The following is an 18,842-nucleotide window of genomic DNA, read 5'->3' as shown; positions in this document are numbered from 1 at the left end:
CAAATGCAAAACCCTGGGTTCCTCCCTGGGTAGGAATAACTCCATCGTCTGTGCAGGCTGGGGACCAAATGTCTGGATAGCATCAATGCAAAAAGGGCATCGGGCGGCGTGGTGGATGACAACAGAAGTCAGCAGCGTGCCCCTGTAGTGACGAAGGCTAGCTGTGCATGAGGCAGTGTTACCAAGAGCACAGACAGCATGTCACGTGAAATGGTTATTCCCTTCCACCCAGCAGTTGTGAGGCTGCATCTCACACACTGAGCCCCCACGGAGAAAAGGGATATTCACAACCTAGAGCCAGTCCAACGGAGGACCACTGGGAAGGCAGGGGGCCGACCGCACGAGGGAAGGATGAGAGGGTTGGGGCAGCTTAGCCTGAAGAAGAGAAAGCTCAGGAGGGATCTGTTTGCAGTCTCCTGCCACCGAAAAGAAGGTCCTAGAGAGGATGGAGCCAAATTCTTCTCAGAGGCATGCAGTGACAAGACAAGAAGGAATGGTCATGATTTGCAGCAAAGCAAATTCTGGCTCAGCGTAAGGGAAAGCAGTTCTGCCCTGGCATCTCCATCCTTGGAGACTTTCATGAGCATCATGCTCTGACTTTGAAGCTGTCCCTGCCTGAGCAGGAGGTTGGTCTATGTGCCCTCTGGAGAGCCCTTCCAATCTAAATTTCTCTATGAGTCTGTAATTCTGCCTCGTGTGGAGTCCTGCAGAGAGGAGGAGCTGGCAGCATTTGAGCTTTTGAAGACCATCTTTCCCTGGGTGGCATTACCGCTGGCGTGCTGCTGCTGTGCTACTGCCAAAGGAGGAATAAGGGAGTTTGGGTGGTCGCTGTTAGGAGAATTGGGCTCTTTCCAGCAGCTATAATCCTCCTTCCCTTCCCAACAGAAGGAGGGATCCTGCTCTCAGGATGTCTCTAGGAGCTGTCTCGCCTCCGCCCCTTCCTCCTCTGGGGCAGGAGCAGCCAGATTCTCTCCTGATCCTCTCACCTTGTCTTTGGAGCAGGAAAAATTTTCTTACATACATGTATAATAAAATAACAAATTTTATTTGTTAAACGGATGATGTAGAAAAACAAAAGCTCTAATAGTTTTTGTCTTTTTCTTCCCTTGATTGCTCAAGTTCCTTGTCTTTTGTGATTTCAGGACATAGTCGCTCTTTAACTCTTTTGATTTTTAAAGATTTTGTGTGTCCCACACACGCTTGTCATCCTTTCAGTTTCATCAGCTTTTCTGCAATTTCTTTTACCAGTACAAATCTTCAGTCTTCCCAAAAAATCAAAGGAGCCATGTTTGTATGGAATAGTAAAAATAACATGAAATATCACCTGAATTTTTGTTTATTAGGATTCTACATTGTTGTTCTGCTTTAAGGAGTCAGCCGCACGATGTTATCTTCTTCCCCTGAACCTCATCAAGATTTGAAGTCAGTGAAGGAAACTGCTCATATAAAGCTAATTAATGGATCGTCGTATCAGACTGTAGTTTGCTTACTAACTTATTTTAGATTTGAGAGTGTAACTGATGTATACAAATATTAGTTTGGCTGCAATTTTTTCTCAGTAAGACTTGGTTGACACCTTTGGATGTTAGAACTAAACACATCAAAATGAAATCTATTCTTTCCTGGGATTTCCCATGTTTTGGAGTTCTTTCCCAAGTCTTGGAGTTCCAGCATATTTAGGAAAACTGGCACAGCTTCTGCAGCGACAGTGTGAAACCCCCGTATGACCGCTGTCATATACAATCCTTGCAGGCCAGAGAGGAGGCAATTTCCCCGCAATGGGTAAGCTCCTGGTCCCTCCTGCTACTAAAACCAGACTTGATCATGGAGCAGACGCTTGTCTAATAAAACTCGCAGAGTGCTCATTTAAGGTACACGAATCTAGCCCTCGTGGAACTCGTAAACGGTGAAGAAGCAGATGTTTTATGTTATGTTAATGTGTAGCTGGCATAGAATTTTATTCTCGTTCATGCTTATTTGAGCTTCATCACTCATTTCTTATTAAATGTGAAAATTAGTAATTGGTAGTAAAATACCTTGGGCTATTTACTTCTATATTGCATCCCATTTGTTTTCTGCTGTCCTAAACCTTCCATGTGCAGCATGTTTTTGCTGCTGCATATTATTAATGCGGAATAGAAGCTGTCAAAGGTGAAGCCGTAGCCTTTGGTATCAGGGCAGAAAACAGTCATGGCATTTGGCAAGTGGGAGGGCATGGGGGTCAACTCCCCACGGCATGAGAAGCCGTCAGCTGCTGCTGGGTTGCATCCAGCCCTGGTCCTTGGTATTGCGTCAGTGCACATCAGTCTAATGGTTTTCCTGTCTCTGTTAAACGCTCCGTGGTGCAATCTGTGTCTGACAGTGTCACTGTGTAGCCCATGTTTGGCATCGAAGTTCAATTGCATGGAAATGAGAGAGGTGGTTCATCTTCCCACTGATTCGCAGAGGTTAAGGCCAGGCAGACCTTCATCTTTCCATTATCTAAGCTTCATCTCTTTCATCCAACTTCATTCCAGTAGCATTTTTTGAAAATTAAAATCTCTATTAAATGCTCTTCTGGAAAAGCATCCAGCTCTCATTTGAGTGTAATAGGAGGTGGGAAAGGTATCATTTTCCATGCTAATCTGTTAATCTCTCGCTGTTCAAAATACGTTTCTAACTTCTCATTTAGATTCATTCTAGTTTCAGCTTCCAATCTTGGATCTGGCATGCGTTTTTGTGCCAGAGTACAGCATTCTGTCTGTGCTCTCTTGTACAAACTGAGGAGCTTGAGCTCTTAAACCTCTTGCTGTGAGGCATCTACACCCTGCACAAACAGTTCGGTGGCTCTGTTCCGCATCCTCGTCATCTTTTTTTTCCCCCACTGCATCTCCCAGGACTAGATGCAGTATTCCAGTATTGGTCTCAGCGACGATCCAGGGTTAAAACTTCCCTAGTCATCTTGACTTTTCTTATCCTTGTGCATCCTGGGGCTCCCGTTAGCCTTTCTGCCACAGCCTGACTCTGATGGCAGAGTTAACGTTTCTCTCGCTGCAAAGGTGGTCTGTTATTTCCTGCCCTTCTCTCTACACCGGTTTGTTCCCAGTCCCACACCGCAATGTATGGCCTCCTGAGCGGTGCCGATGCAGCTACTTGTGGGGCTGTGTTATGAATGGTACTGATATAATTAAAAATAAAAATTGAATTAGCATATTTTTGAAGGATTATTTTGGTCAGCTTGCTGTCAAGCAGTGAGGTGGGAGGGAGAGGGCTGTGGAGGAAGAGCTAGGTCTTGCCCAGCCGATGGCAGGCTGCTTTCACAGCATGTGCCTCCCATTCCTCCATCCCCCATTCTTCCCAGAGAGCAGAAAAGTTTCCAAACTTTTGGAAGAGCCCAAATGGTGCTTTCTTGGGACTGATCCCATCTCTTCATGGGATTCAACCCCGGCTGGAGATCTACTGCTCTGTGCTGTAGTAAAGGCCTGCATACACTTGGTCTGGAATCAGCACAGTGCTGCGTTTCATTTGAGTAAGCTATTTCCAGGAATTCAAATATATGTGTGCAATTTTCTGGTCCTTTTTCTTGTTCTTTCCTGCTCTTTCTATCCATGCGTCATCTGCAAATTTTATTAACGGGACTGTATTTTTCACTTCCAGGCCACTGATGTAATGCTTGATAGTGCTGGATCTTTTATGAGTCCCAGAAGACACCCTTTAGGATGTCATTAACCCAAAATGAAAAATATCATTGAATAATGATTCCCTTTGACAGTGGCTTTTTGACCCATTTCCTAAGCTTTTAAATTCATGCTTTATGGCTGTCGGATACTCTTCTGGGGGTTTTGTTTGTTTGGTTTTTTTAAAATAAATTTATCATGTGGTAGTGAATCCAGTGCTAGAGAAGACTATTATAACTGTAAAGTTACTTTGATCAATCAAACCTGTAGATAAAGAATAAAATGGGACCTACAGTTTAAAAAATCACATTGGTGTGGAACCAGTTACATTCCTACTCTAGTTACCTGCTGGATCCGTATCAGCTCTGCAGAGCGTGTGTGGGGGTTTCTGGATTTCAGCTAACCAACAAAAGTCATCCAGATGGTTTGATTTGTGGTTCTTAAATATTGGTAATACAGAATTTTCTTCTAGTCTAAGTGAATCTCCACTGTGTTCAAGGATTTACTAAAAATGAACATCACTGGACCGGAGATCTCATCTGCTAGTTCTGTCAGTACTTCTGCTCCACATAAAAACCTGCAGCCTGGTTTCCAACAGAGCAGAGCCGTTTTCTGGACAATTCTGACTCGTCTGAATCATATTATTTTCGAGCTCTAATTATTAATGCATATCAACATTGCTTAAGAATCCTCTTGTTTTCAGTATGCTCTAGAATCAAGTCCAGCCTAACGAAACTCAAGAAAGAATTTAAACTTTTTTCTTCTGCATTTAGTTTTAGTTATTGTTTTATTTCTCCCTAATTAATTACCTATATTTTTTTCCATTTATGTTCTTTTTTCTTCATGTTTGAAAGCATTTCTTCTTGCTGCCCTTTTATTGCATTGGATCAAGAGGGAATTATTTAAGGAATGTCTCAAATAGACATTTTATAAATAAGAACAGAGTCTTTGTGATTAAACATTAAAAAGCGGGACATTTCAGTATTTTGGAGCTTCCTCATTTTCTTCTTAGAAAGAATTCCAGGAAAATTGACACAAGTTTTTCTGGGTACTTGAGAAACTCTACTTCTGTTTCTGTCATTGTTACAAGCCCATTTGGGAGAAGAAATTTGAAGTAAGTTTCTAGACATTATTGGTTCATTAGGTCTTTAGTTTTAATGACCTTGAATATGTTGGGTATCAGCATGAACCTTTGCAACTAAAGAAGAGCAGGTGATGAGTTATTTTGGAGGCTATATTTCAACATTTAAATGCAGAAATGGTTAAATTAGAATAAAGCAGCATTTAGCTTATTTCTCTCCCCACAGATGAGGTAGGTCAGGTAAGATTGATACAGCCATCTCAAATCTGTTAGATACAGTAGTCATCGTGTTAAGATGAGAAGGTGAAGTGGGTCAAATGAAAGATTTGAAACTCCTGAATTCTAAGCCTTCAGCTTTCTTACCTCACTTGTATTTTCTTGTAGATTGCCATTATGTATAATACATTACACCTTAGTAAAGCTATATACAAACCCGAAAGCTTTGTGTGTAATCATAGCAAATGCAAAGTACACATATTTATCGGTGTTCTGTCAGTGTCTCCATGATCAGTATGTTTACTGACTTCGAAAGGAGTGCTAAAACTAGATGAAAAGGCAGTTAATCTCTTTATAGAAGCCTAATTTCTTAATTACTAGAAGATGGAATAGAAAGTTTGTGTAGGCGAATGTTAATTAAAAATATTCTGTCTTCATTGTCTTCAACAATTTTCACGCTTTTTGAACCCAGTTCTCAGAATTTGGCATAAATTCGCTGCCGAAGTTGGAAAATGTATTTCAGTGTTTTTTATCTTGTTCAGTTTGTGCTTTCATGCACCGCTTAATATGCACATCTTTTCTTTATTGCCTCCCTCTAGCTGTGTCAACATGAACTTACAAAAAAAAAAAAAAAGACTGGAGCGTTGGTTATGCTGGCCGCTGATGTTATAAAGCTGTAGGCTTGTCTTTCGTGCTAAGAAAAATCCCAATGGTTTGATTTCGGAGTAGCATGTTAGCTATCCCAAGACAAAGCTCAGCGTGTATACAAAGCGTTGAACTCTTGCTACAAGGTAGAGTCACCAAAGTAATCCCAAGTTAAGATATCATGGCATTTGTTTGTCCTTTACCTTGGAGATCACAGAAGCTAAGTGTGTGGGGAAGAACAAGCACACAGAGATTGTGCAGGCTCAGGTTGAACTTCCGTAGCAGGTCAGGAAACACTGAATTCAGTTATCCCAAAACTGAGGGTCCCTTCCTTTCCATGGCAGGAGGAATGGGACAGAGGGCTCGGAAAGAAAATTGGGCTTGCTGTTTCTTTGCAGCTGTTGGTACCAGAGGGTGACAGTAGTGGGAGCTAGATGTTGCTGCTAATATTAACTGGCTTCCTTTTCCACAAAAAGTGGTTGTTTTCCTTTTATAGGAGCCCTTTCTTTTGTAGGGCTCTCTCTTCAGTGGCAGCAGCAGCTTGGCTTTCCAGCTGAAGTTGGCAGCACAGCCACATTTCATCTTCCATCTTCAGCCCCTCCTGCATGATGCAAACTTCTTGCTTGTGTCAGTGCTTAAGATGCTTTTGGGATTTTCCCTGCTAGATGATAAAGTGGAAGGTCTTGAGTTCATTGGTAATTGATTAGCCTGACAGCTAGACGTAATGGATGAGCGCAGGTCTCCGCACAGGTGCAGTGGCAAACTCAGCCGGTAGTGCTAGCGGTGGTGGTGGAACCATAGCTGGGGCAGTGAAACAGCAGAAGGTTTAAAAAACCAAAAAGCAGCCTTGTGTATACAGGTTTGCGAATCGGTACGCCTGCTTTGTATCTCTTGGGGCTGACGTGCGGTGCTGCTGTGCGTTCCCGTCCCCAGGGATGCTCTCCAGCAGCTGCTTACACTGCATGAATGGCTGACTAGTGCTTTTAAACTCTCCTGGCCTGCCCTTCCTCCAGTTACCTGCCAGCTCCGTGCCAAGGCATTTTGCAGGTACCACAAAGGCTGAAAGGTGCAAATATGGCAAAAGCTGAAGCCTCGTTAAAGGCACTGGGGAAACCGTCTCGGCAGAGGAAGGATGTGAGAGGTAACGGAGCAGGGCAAGGATTAGCTATTGCAGTAAAATGCTTCAGTGAGCGTTTCTGATACCTTGGAAGTTGGACACTGTCCCACTTGTATTTTCAAAATGCTGATCATTTAATGTGCGGTTTTAAAGAATTTTTTTTTATTTTAGGGTTTTAGCTGTTGTGTTTATGGAGCTGGGCAAGCAGAAAAAAGGCAAGGCTTTTGAGAAGATGTGCTAAAAGTTGTGTTAGTTGCTGAAATATAGGTAAAAGTATTTGATATAACAGAAGGGATTGTGGAGCCCTGAATGTAAGTATGTAATGGTTCGGCTTTAATATAGAAAAGGTATGCATTTTCTGCTAATGGAGTAATGCACTAGAGGGTAATTGCTGTTAGTAACTTGTGGATTTGAAATATTTATGAAAGTAATGAAAGGTGGTTTAGCATCAAGGACCACACCACACATCAGAGAAGCCTGACTGTGATTTTAAAGATGCAAATTTAAAGTGTGACAGTATTACAATTTCTTGATACTGTGACACAGAATTGATCTAAAATAATATTAACACATAGAACATGTGTTCAAAGAATACTGCGAGGTTCTTTACTGATGAATAGCTTACCTGAGCATATGGTTTAGAGTTGCGATCTACCACCCATCCTCCATTTCAGGATGTAGAATATTTTTTAATGTCACTCTTGTGCTGGGCATGGAGTGTGACAGGAGGCAAGAGGTGGCTAGATAACCCAGCAGAGTCAGAATCTAGTCTGACAGACAGCCAGTTTCACCAGTCTAGTCTCGTGGCAGGTTTCAGAAGATGTATTCAGCCGGGGGTTTATTAGCTGAAAGCTGTTGGCTCTGTGAACTTTGTTCAACGTGACAGGTTTTACAGCCTTGATAATACCAATATTTTGAACCTGGTTACTGACCAGTTGCTAGCCTTGTGTCAGCAATTTTCTATAGGTGTGGCTGTGAGATAGGTCTGTGTTAGTTTCAGGATAAACAAGGTTGGAAAGCGGACCCTGACACAGCGTGGCTGGGAGAGGTGGTTTCTTTGCTAAGTGATGCAAGAAAATCACTGGGGACTTTTTCCTGAATTTTTGATTCTGTTGTCACAGGGATGGTGGTGAAGACTGCACTTGTCTTCCCGCTCGCCCTTCTCTTCTATTGATGTGATGTGCCAAAAAATACAACCAAAGCTCTAAAATCGTTGTGGGCGTGGGTTAGATCTAAATCAAAATGAACGATGTACCCCTAAATGGGGAAGGGCCGAGGGTCTGATTTTGCATAGTCACGGAGGATACGTATAAAACCTTTAGCACCAAATGCTGTATACCAAAAGGTGTTTGTATGCAAGACACACAAAATCACATGGAACTGTTATGTTGCAAACCAATGAATAAATTCTGTGCTGGAAAAACTGCTGCTGTTCATAGTAACTGTATTATCCAGAGCAGGGCCTTATCCCAGATGGCTGGTCAGAGTGCCAGGGGCCTTGGGATATATAGGTAGTTTCATTTAGCCTATGTAGTCTTCCGTAGCAGAGAAAGGCATTTTGTTCAGGCATTCTTTCAGTTATGTCGGATAATAAAAATGACGTGTACACAGATACTTTCCATGTAGAATGTTTCAAATATTTGTATCCTTAACCACAGTGTTCCTGTTGACCAGAGCCAATTTAAATGCAAAATGGATGCTTGCTGACAAAGTGGACATAGCTGTTTCCTTTCACGGTGTGCATCTCAATGCTAAAGCCCTTATCTGTACGCGAGAGGAAGCACTTTTTGCCTGGGTGAGCTGCTAGACATCAGCTGCAAGTATATAAAATAATCAGCCATTTTCAAGCACTGCTTTTAAGCCACTCGGGGTGTCTCTTTTTTGCTAAAACAAATAGAGTTGAAGTGGATAATAAGCCCTCCATATCTCAAAGTGAAGATGAATTTTTGAATGCTGAAAACCAATTTGGGGATCTGAAGAGGAGTGTTTTGAAGAGTCTCTGCCACAAGGCAGAACATGCTTTCCTTGAGCCTTTTTTTTTTTTTTTAAAATGCAGATTCCCCTGCAGTCAGTATATGTGCCTCTCAAACACCAGCACTATGGTGAGTGCAAAAGTACACACTGGTGTTTAGAGCTACAGTTCAGGGAATCTGAATTTCTCATTCTCTTTCACTGTGTTGCCACTGGATTGCTCTACAATGAGGCTTATTGAGTATCTATCCGTCTCAGCTCACTTTTTTAACTTAGTTAACTGTATCACTAACTGAGCCTAACTAAGCAGATCTTTAAACATCAGGGCTATGGAAGAAGAATGTGTTATGCCAGGTTCATCAGGTTTAGATGCAGCAGGTTTAGATGAATGGAAATACATTCTAGAGATTAAAATCTGACAAAAGGGTATGGTGTTGGAAATCATCCAGTGCCACTGATTGGGGCCACTGCCATTTTGAATCACAGTAAATTGTGCAGGTACTCTGTAAATTTTGCAACCTGCCTTTCCCCTCTTTTTATAAATTCCTGTGGGTGTCTCAGTTGCATTTGAAATATTCTGATAATGAACTGATGTGGAAGAATGAAATAAAAATAAAAATTCACAGCAAAGCTGGTTTCCTTTGCCTCCAGCCAGCTTTCAAATTGGATTTGTGTTTATCCTGAAGACTCTCTTCAGGAGGTCTTACACCTACAGAGCTGGCAAGGAGGTGACTTGCTGAAGGAAGAAAACTCTCCCCCTGCAAGGAAGGGATACCTAGGTGTGCTGGTGTGGAGCAAGCTGCTTTGCTGATATAAAAAGAGCATTTCTGCAAGTTCTTCTTTCTTCCAAACGGAGGTGGAGAGAGATGCTGCTCTGCAGCAGGCATTCAGACAGGCACGCATTAAGCAGACAATCTCTCCAACATGAGGTACGTTTCCAAGGAATTTCAGGGAACATCTCCTTCCTCCTGGCGGAGATGATAAAATAGCATCTGACATTCAGGGCTTTTATTGTGCTGTGTGCAACATGCGAGCTCGAGCAGAATAACAGCACTGTGGACCCACCTTCATCAACTGCCATGAGAGGTGGCTAATCAGCCCAAGCACTGCAGGTTTTGTGCTGCAAGCTTGCCCAAAGCCAGGCTGCGATGAGGGTAATGCTAGAATCAGATGATGTGTGAGAGGCTGCTTCACAAAAACTTTTTGATCACGTTGCCCCAAAACCAGGGGTTAGATGACATTTAAGGAGATTTGTGGTGTGTTTTAGAGTTGGGGTATGTCTGGGTCCTGGATGCGATGCTGTAGCTAGGTGAAAGGCTGACGAGGGCTGTTCCACTTGATTTCAAACCTGTGGTGAAACAGCTTATTATCAGCAAGCCCTTCATCGCACCGTGACAAAAGGAGAAATGGGAATTCTTCAAGCTGTGTTCCAGCTTGTGAATTTTCCTAAGGAGGCAGCTGATTTTAATCCCTACATTTTTTCTGCAAATGAATGCTGCAGATTTTCTTCTCTGCAGACTACCCAGCGAAAAGAGAGTTTTGTGAGAAATTATGATTTGCCCTTTTTCCTCTCGGATTTCATGCTTGTGGCTAATATCTCATTGGAGATACAGTTGTTCAGATTGTATTGTATACGACATCCCACTCACCCCCTTTAAAGTCTAATCCAAGAGACGAGACTGTTGTGAACATGTTACTGTGGGTTTTGTTCGTTCTTCTCCACCACTGCATCCTCCCAAAAGAAAAATAAATTGCTTATCTACTTCTGAATCTTATTCCCAGTGACAGATATTGCAGGATACTTCTTCATGCCTTTTGGCAACCATATTTTAAGGAAAGGACGATACAGTTATGTATAGCAACGACTGCACAGACCAGGAGAGCACTGAGTTAGTTTCTTCGTATGTTTTTGTTACATTAAAGCTTTAATTTGGCCTAATAAAGTGTTTAAATACAGCCATATTATCCTTCCTTGAACCTGATTTAGCTGTCTTTTAAACATGAAGTGTTAACTAGAACAAATTGATACAACAACTTTGAACGTGAACTAAGACGATGTGTGTGATCTCAAATTTGTTGTCTCTAATCTGCTGACTGAGGTTCTGTTTAAAGCTTACAGTCTTCATATGACACGCTCTGGAGAGCAAGTGTCATTTTGAAATTAACTTGCTTTTGATATTGTTTTAAATCATAATGTGAAGAAAATTAAGTACGCGCAAGCGTAACTCAGATCTTCTCGAGAGGGGCGCAGGTAGCAGTGGCTAGTGAGAGCCACTTGCAGCCAGTACTCGTGGCTGCGTGAAGGGCTGAGCCAGGGCTGAGCGAGCTCCGGCTGGTCCCATCACCCTGAGCCGGGCTCCCAGTTTCACGTGTGCTTGGAAATGGCCTTGCTTTGCAGAGTGGGAAGAGTCCGGGCTTATCACGGGGATCGCAGCCTGAGATGCGTGTGGTGGATGGATAAAAGGGAAGGTGGACTGCAGCCGGCGTCGGTGGTTGCTGTCAGTGCTCGCCCAAAGCAAGCTCGGGGTCTCCCACACCAGGCATCAGCACACAGTGTAACCCTGTTTTTGGAGGGATGCAAGTCGCCTGCCTCAATCTTGAAATGCCAAGCAAATCCATCGCCAGTGAAACAGAAAATTAAGTCACCTGCTTCAAAGAATGGGAAAGGAAAGCATTGCAGATTTTGTTAATTGGCTTTTTTCTTCTTTTTTTTCCTTCCACACTGAGGTGAGAACTAGAGAGGAAAAATTTTAAGAGTGCAGAGATCGCAGAATATTGGCTACATTGTTGGTGTGATGGGACAATATATTTTGGAGTGTTTATGCAGTGCTAGACAGAGAAAAGAAGTGGGACTCTGGGAAAGAGATACTCTGCTCAGTCTGGCATTATGGCGGTGCTGGAAATTAGAAATCAGGTAATAGGATTTTTCTGTCTGGATCAGCCTCTGGCTGTCTTCAATATGTTCAGGAAATCACTTTGCATCTCTGCTTCCATTTCCTTGGCTGTCAAATGGACATAATGATAACTACCTCCTCTGCTCATGCTTCATTAGAGCAATAAAACATTTCGGAGGAAGGAGTCATAGATGTGTGATTTATTAATCCAGCAAGGTCAGACAGAACTGTCTGTAAACAGCTAAAGAAACTGCAGAAGGAGGGAAAGGTCTCCTGGAGCTGAGTGGATGCTGGTGCTCGGCACGCTGCCTGTGCGCAGGGTTGCCAGAGCAGATCTTTCCAGCCCTGTCTGAAGAGGGGGGCAGCTAAAAACAAAGTATTTATGTTTCTCACCTGACATGTATCATCTCACTGCGGTGAGTCCTTTGAGCGTTCAATGCAGTAGTCTGTTGGTTTTTTTTCAGAAAGAGGTTTTGCTTGTTCAGTTCTTCTGCGTGGATGTTTTATTAAGATGCTCTGCATGGCTTTTTCTGTACGTACGACTAGTTGTGACATGATTTTATGCTTGAACACAATAAAATAAAATGAGTCAAGGAGTTAAGATACTGAGATAAACAGATGAGCAATGTTTATAAACCATAAGAGTCTCCTAAATTTGATAACCGTCAGTTCTAGCCAATATACCCCATGGTGCTAAAGAAAGAAGAAATCAATACTGCAGAAGCTTTTACAGAAAATTTATGAGCACACTTTGTTCAGGAGCAGTCCATGAAGATTGAAGCATAGCTAGCACTATGTACTTACTTAGAAAGGGCTTACAGAGAAGTCCCTTGTTGAATTCACAAACTGTTTCAGGGAATTAAATTGCGGAATATGGAAATGGGCTTTTAAATTTTTTTTTCATTTATTAGTGTATACCCAGAAGAAGAAAGTGCTGTAATAAATTATCAAACTCCTTTGAGTAAAGTGGCTGAATAGACAATAACAGTGAGGCATAGTCCCTGCCAAAGTTATTAAGCATACCTGCTCAAGTTTGTATTTTATGGGATAAGTGGATTAGTATGAACTGTTTTTCTAATAGGAATTTCCCCCACCCACCCCCAAACTCTTAAAATAGACTTTCACTGTATTTAGGTACTACTTTCCGATTAAGAAATAGATACTAAGATGCATAAGTCAGGATATTCTTTCAATGAGCATGGAGGCTGTTTTCTGTGTCGCAATATGATGCTCACACCCTGATGCTTACCCCTTTCATGATTTGATCCCTGTTTCACGTGTTATTTACCGTTAACATTGCTAAGAAGGTGTTGCCGTGCTGTTTGCTTGCTGGAGAGCATGCCAGGCACACAGACCACCCTTCATCCCAGGCCACGGCCATGGATAGCTCCTGCAGTGGTGAAAGAGGTACCTTATCCCCATAAAGCCACGCGTGGCCCTACTCACAGCTATGAATTAAAATTTAAGAAAGTAAAGGAGAACATATAGGTAAGAACGGTTGATGGGAAGAGTTACCATGCATTAAGAAATGGTTGTGATTTGTCAGCGAGTGGAAACAGACTGTGAAGACAGTGGAGAGCAGTTAAATGAAGCAGCTGACTCTCATTCTCCCCTGCTCATCATATGGTTTTTGATGTAACGTGTTCAGATTAGTTTCTGGTGTAGTTGAGGCAGATGATTAAGTGCCAGACAGACTCTATGCAAGTTAAATTCTGCCTTATCTCAATACAAGGTGAAGCCAGAGAAATAAGGCTGCTCTCAGGCAACTTAAAAAATTAACATTTAAAAAATGAGTAAGGAGTGTTGCACGCTGCTGGCTGCTGTATGTGAGGTTGTGTTACCAAGAAGCAGCAGTCATCTCCTCATGCACAGGCTCAGCCTGGTGCGGGACAGCTGTGGCACAGTGCTCAGCGTAGGCATTTGGGTCATAGCGGTGCTTTATATCCCCTTTGCTCTCTTGGTAAGAGTTACTTACTCAGATCATTACCTTTATGCTGTATTTTGCCTGTATCTTCTGGATTATAGAGAACTGCGATTTTCGTTCACGAGTAATTTAAGCAAATCTTGTGGTTAAAGCGAAAAGGGGGATGCTGCTCCAGGCAGCTGTAAAGGTGAAGCCGTTGGTGGGTCGCTGTGGTGGTCAGTGGAGGCAGTCCCCGGCACCGGGCACCGGGCTGGGCTGCATACGGCACCGCTGACGTAAACGTGAGGGAAATGGTGGCGGGGGAGGTAATCACACAGCTGCGTGGATGGGAGGTTTGTCTCTCTCTCTGTGCAGTTAGACTTACTTCTTCTGTGTCCTTTAAAGGCTTTATCTAGTCTTAGTGAAAAGTATCAAAAATCGGGACAATCTTTGGTTGAACAGATCATCTTCTAAGTTACACCTGTATTGCACCTTTGTGTGTGCTGCGCCACGACGTCACCCTCATGTTTATCTTCATTTTGTGCTGGTAGCACATTGGAGCACAAAACTCCAGAACAGCCCAGGAGAACTAGGTTTGGAGGGTGTCCTTGTAACACCCCAGCCTGGGAGCCTTGATCTGTTTCTCTGCGTAAGATCACAGTAAGAATCGTGGAAAGAGGGAATAGATCAGGCTTTGGATGTGTGATTGGTTCACTTCATTTAGAAAACTACTTGGAAAAGATTGCTTATTCTTGAATATTAAGTAGCCTCAACAAGTTGTAGCCCTTCAAGTTGCAGCTAAGACAAAACGGGCTGGGTTTGCGTCTTGAATGTTGCTCAGTTGAAATATAAAAAAGCACCACTGATTTAATCACTTTCATTTCATTGTGTTTTGTGGTATTAAGTGTCATCAAAGTGAAATTCTCTTTGTCCGAAGTGCATTATGTTTTTATGTTTACCCTTTTCTCTTTGCTTTCTTTAGGGGGGTTGGTTTAAGATTTCATCAGTAATTGTGGGCATCGGTGCTGCTTTATTAGTGCTCCCTGTGTGCTGTGCTTTGCAGATCATGGGTTTCACGTTTTCTACCTGTACCTCCCAGAGGCCTCTGCAGCGACACCGAGAACTTGCTTAGTCCCTTCCTGTACTGCAGAGGAAGGAGGTATTGGCCTGAAAACCAGTAAAGGGAAAACGATACCAGAACTACATGTAAACACATATCTCTGCTCATTGGCAGTCATATTTTGCCCTAAGGCAAGGTGACAGTGGCATGTCCTCACACCAGGAGTCAGCTAGATATGATCAATATAGGCAAGAGGAACAGATACATACATAACAGATGCAGGAAAAGCGCATGTTTACACGTCATGATGGTATATGGCGTACGGGATCTCTCCAGCTGCCAGCAGACGACCCGACACTTACCAGGGCCGGCTTCTTGTTGTTGTGCGGTAGGGACAGAGTAATGCTATTAAAGGTCTCCAGAGAGAGATGGGATCGCTCGTATAGTACAGTGTGCCCAATTAAAAGGTGAAAGTAAAGCAGAGGATCTCCACGCTTTGTTTAAAAAAAAAAGGATGTTCTTTGTGTACCTTGTTTTAAGTTGAAGCTGTGAAGCTTTCCCAGAAATCAAGCTGTCTGGGACTTGACCTTTCTGCATGGTTGTTTTCCGAACTTGCTTGTGATTTCTATGTAGTCGCCTCACTGTTTCCCTGCTGCGGCTGGAAGCGGCACTGCAGCGTCTCCACCTTTGCCTAGGAGCAGCCTGATGCCAGACTTCATGAGGGCGTTGGTCTGAAGCTGTAATTAGACATTAATACTCCTTCAGCAATAAAAACCATTACTCTGATCTCCCCTAGGGAACTGTCCAGTCCTTTTGCGTGCACACTCCTTTCTTCTAATCTCACTTTTAACAGTTTTCTGGCTAAAGCATTGTTTTGTTGAATCATACCTATGAAAGCATGTTTTCCTCTTCCCTGTTCTCTCACTCCTGTTGTTCACGCTTTTTTCCTTCTTGTTACTGTTATTAAAATGTCTCTACTTCACTCTTGTTTTCCTTTAAATATTGGAATAATTAACAACAGTCGGCACAGAAAGATTTCTGTCGATGTGAACTGTATTGGTAAGTGTTTGACATGGCTTGCTGAGTAGGGAAGGGGGGGCAATTGGGAGCGACTTTATTCAGCAGCAGCTTTCCAGCACTTCCTTGGCTTCCTGTTTGCAAGGAGAGCTTTCAGACAGCCTTTCCGGTGTTCGTCTAATCTTTAAATGCATGTTTTCCAAATGTGTTCCACAGGTGCCAACAAAAAAGCTGAAGAAATATGAGAGAGAGTACCAAACAATGCGAGAGAGTCAGCTGCAGCAGGAAGATCCTATGGACAGATACAAGGTACGGGAGATGCTTTATGGGAGCCTGTTTCTTTGGCTAGATCCCGTGGGGAGTGACGCGGTTCCAGCGGTTAAGCAGAGGTGCGTGTACTGCGCTCGCCTCTCTGGGATATGCCGATGTAGATCGTAGGGAAGTTAAGTGGCAGGTGAAACTCCTCATCCCCTTTCTTGAACAAGCACTTGGACTTAGTGTTTTTTCCAGGAATATTTCAATCACAATTTGTAACTCTCAAGACATCTGCAAGTAGCCACATATAATATTTTTCTTCTTTCAGTTTATATGTTTGTAGGTAACTCTCCTGCTGTTGCACTTTTACGGGAGATCTTCATGAGACGCAGAAACAAAGGGTGATTCTCAGCTACAGACACAAAAAGGAGAAAATACACATTGTGCTAGCACAAGCTGTGTGCAGTGGCATCCACAGAGACTTTTGGAAGATGAACTCTTCCTTGACTGATATGATCCTTGTTATTCATCTCTGTTTATACCAAGCGTTAGTAATTTTTTGTGAATATAATGCCTAGTACGGTGGGACGCAGAGCTCTCCTCAGGTCCCAAGGTACTACTGCAGTAGAATTAATAGTGATAAGTATCCTGCTTTAAAGCAGCAGAGAAATAAAGGTTCAGTTATTAATAGGATAGCTTGATAGTTCACCAAAAAAGAATAGTTCTTTAATTTTGGATCAGCATTGCTTATCTTACCAATGTATTTGCTTTTATTGTCACTGCTACCTTCTGTTGCCATAGATTTTTGTGTGATGGAGGCTCTGCCTCTAGGCATATACTTCACTTAGTGTTCAGGATCCATTTATTGCTTACCCTGTTGTGAAAAATTCAGTTTTCTTTAGGTGAAGCTGCCAGAGATGAAGCACTTTACTGCCCATTGCCCAGGTTAGCTGGGAACTGACATTGCTTACATATACCTGTACTGTTTTCCTGCTGTTCTTCATTGTGCCTTAATCTGTTAAGTGACATTGCAGTTGGTACGGAGTCTACCAGGAGTGTGGAGTAGTAAATAATCATACAGGGTGCAACAGGTTTACGTGGTCTGTGAATGTAAGGAAAGCGCACCATGTTCAGAAAACCACAGTATGAAAATCTGTAGTGAAAGACTATGCCATAATTCATAAATGTGACAAGATAGAGTTACAGGTATAGACAAAGTAAAACTGACTTTTTTTTTTTAAAAGTATTTACCTGTGAAAAATTATGTTTTGAGTGTAGTTCTTTTGATGTCAAAGGGTGTACGTAGATGTTATTGTTTGTGAGAACTGGGACTGCTGTAGCAGCTGAGAGCCAATAGTGACCTATGACCTATTTAGGAAAAAACACAACTTGCGGCTGACTGAGTATTTTTCCAGTGGCTCATTTATAGTACTGTGGAGTTAAAATAATACTTAGAAAATAAATAAGGTTCTTTAAAGCTCTGTGGAAGCATATTAACTAGTTAATCTTGGGCGATGGACAGTGAAGAACATTATCCCCAAGCTGCAAATGAGTATATAGAAAGTGACTCTTTGGCCACTGTTTATGTGAGTCACTGTCACAGTCAAGATCACAGCCCAGGGTTTTGGCTTGCATTTTTGCAACTCATTGTGTGATTTACAGGGTTTTGGCTTGCATTTTTGCAACTCACTGTGTGATTTTTATTTTTTTTTTTTATTAAGGCGGATTGGGCCTGATCCTCTTAGCGATGCTGTGATTAGAGAGAGTCCCTGTAACTAGTTAGTTGCACATTAAGTTCAAAGTTCAGACACATTCTTCAGCTGATGGGTGTCATGGAGAAATGTTTGTAAGTGCTCTCATTCCTTGTCTTGCTTGTTTGATTTTATTAATGTGTCAGGTTGAGGTTGGTAGGAATCAACATTTCAAGAGTGTTTCGAAAGGGCAGCAAGAAATGCAAACTGTGTGGATCCTCACAGGCAGAAGGTGGAGAGCCAGCTTTGCTTGTCCCTTAAATGATTGCTCTGCAGCCCGTGTATTTAGAAGTGCATTTCATTTTGGCAGCATCAGTGCCAGACTTTGCCCAGCCGGGCTTGGTTTGGGAAAGGACTGAGTCTACGCTGTTGAAAAGCCAGTATTGTCTCTGAGCGCGGCGTTGCTGTTAGCTCCCTCTGGCCTTGTGCACTCTCTGTGTGGGCTGTGGGCTGTGCCCTAAAGGCCTACATCATTGTAATTTTTAGTTTCTCTTCCCAGAACAAAAGGAGGTTTTGGTTTACTGCCCAGGAAGGGATGTTTCTTGGATGGGATCGCTGGAGTGGAGATCCCTGCAGAATATTCCTCTTACAGGTCAAGAAGGAAACAGGCTTTCAGTCTGTTGACAGTTTTTAGTTATAGTTGTTAGTTTTTGTTGTTTGCAGCATGTTACAGTTTTTATGGCCAACTGAGATTTGTCAGGAGCAGCCACCGCGATGGCAGTGGGGCCCCTGCTGCACTGCTGTCTCCTGGTCCATCCCTGCTGCGGTGGGGAAGGAACTCGCGGGAGCTGGCGCAGCTCTCGCGTGCGGGTCTGACCTTCACCCGGGCATCCCGGGGAGACCAGGACCGAACCAGAGCAGGGTGAGAGCGCGGCGTGCTTCTTCCTCTCCTCCCCAGCGCTCGGTCCTGGAGGTGTTCCCGAGCGCGGGAACGGTGGGGCTGAGCAGCCAGGAAAGAGATGCGTCCTGCCCGGGGGCGGCTGGGTATGTCCAGGCAAGGTGCTCCTCCGGTCCCACCGGCCCCAAACGCTCCACAGGCTCCAGAAAAGGGCTCTTTTTGCAACGTCTGGCCTGCCATTAACCAGTCGCGTTTTCTTGACAGGTTAAATTCATGTGCTACAATAAGCTGTGTTACATGCCACAGGAGTTCCTGCCCAGCTCGTATTTTACATGTTGATTGTGATTTGACTTACCAAAAGAACAGTATTAAAGAGTGCCGTTATTTTTGGTGTTTGTTTCCTTCTGTATTTACAAGTATTATTTAGGAAAAGTGTAT

At 43.1% G+C, this 18,842-nt stretch overlaps 1 protein-coding gene across 1 annotated transcript in view; it reads left to right on the top strand.

Annotated features, from left to right (window-relative positions):
- The window catches only part of LOC104081409 (rab GTPase-activating protein 1-like), a gene marked incomplete at its 5' end in the record, with an annotated part of 89,534 nt that extends 72,488 nt beyond the window's left edge, over positions 1 to 17,046 (top strand). Inside the window, 2 exons of the mRNA XM_009584153.1 lie at positions 15,777 to 15,869; positions 16,144 to 17,046. Of these exons, the coding sequence (XP_009582448.1) occupies positions 15,777 to 15,869; positions 16,144 to 16,158 (108 nt within the window). The remainder of the gene's footprint in view (positions 1 to 15,776; positions 15,870 to 16,143) is intronic.
- Positions 17,047 to 18,842: the final 1,796 nt, after the last annotated feature.

The sequence above is a fragment of the Fulmarus glacialis genome, unplaced genomic scaffold, assembly GCF_000690835.1.
Source record: "Fulmarus glacialis isolate BGI_N327 unplaced genomic scaffold, ASM69083v1 scaffold13618, whole genome shotgun sequence".
In the NCBI taxonomy this organism is placed as follows: Eukaryota; Metazoa; Chordata; class Aves; order Procellariiformes; family Procellariidae; genus Fulmarus; species Fulmarus glacialis.
Note: the sequence above shows the minus strand (reverse complement) of the source record. Positions and strands in the feature narration are given on the sequence as shown.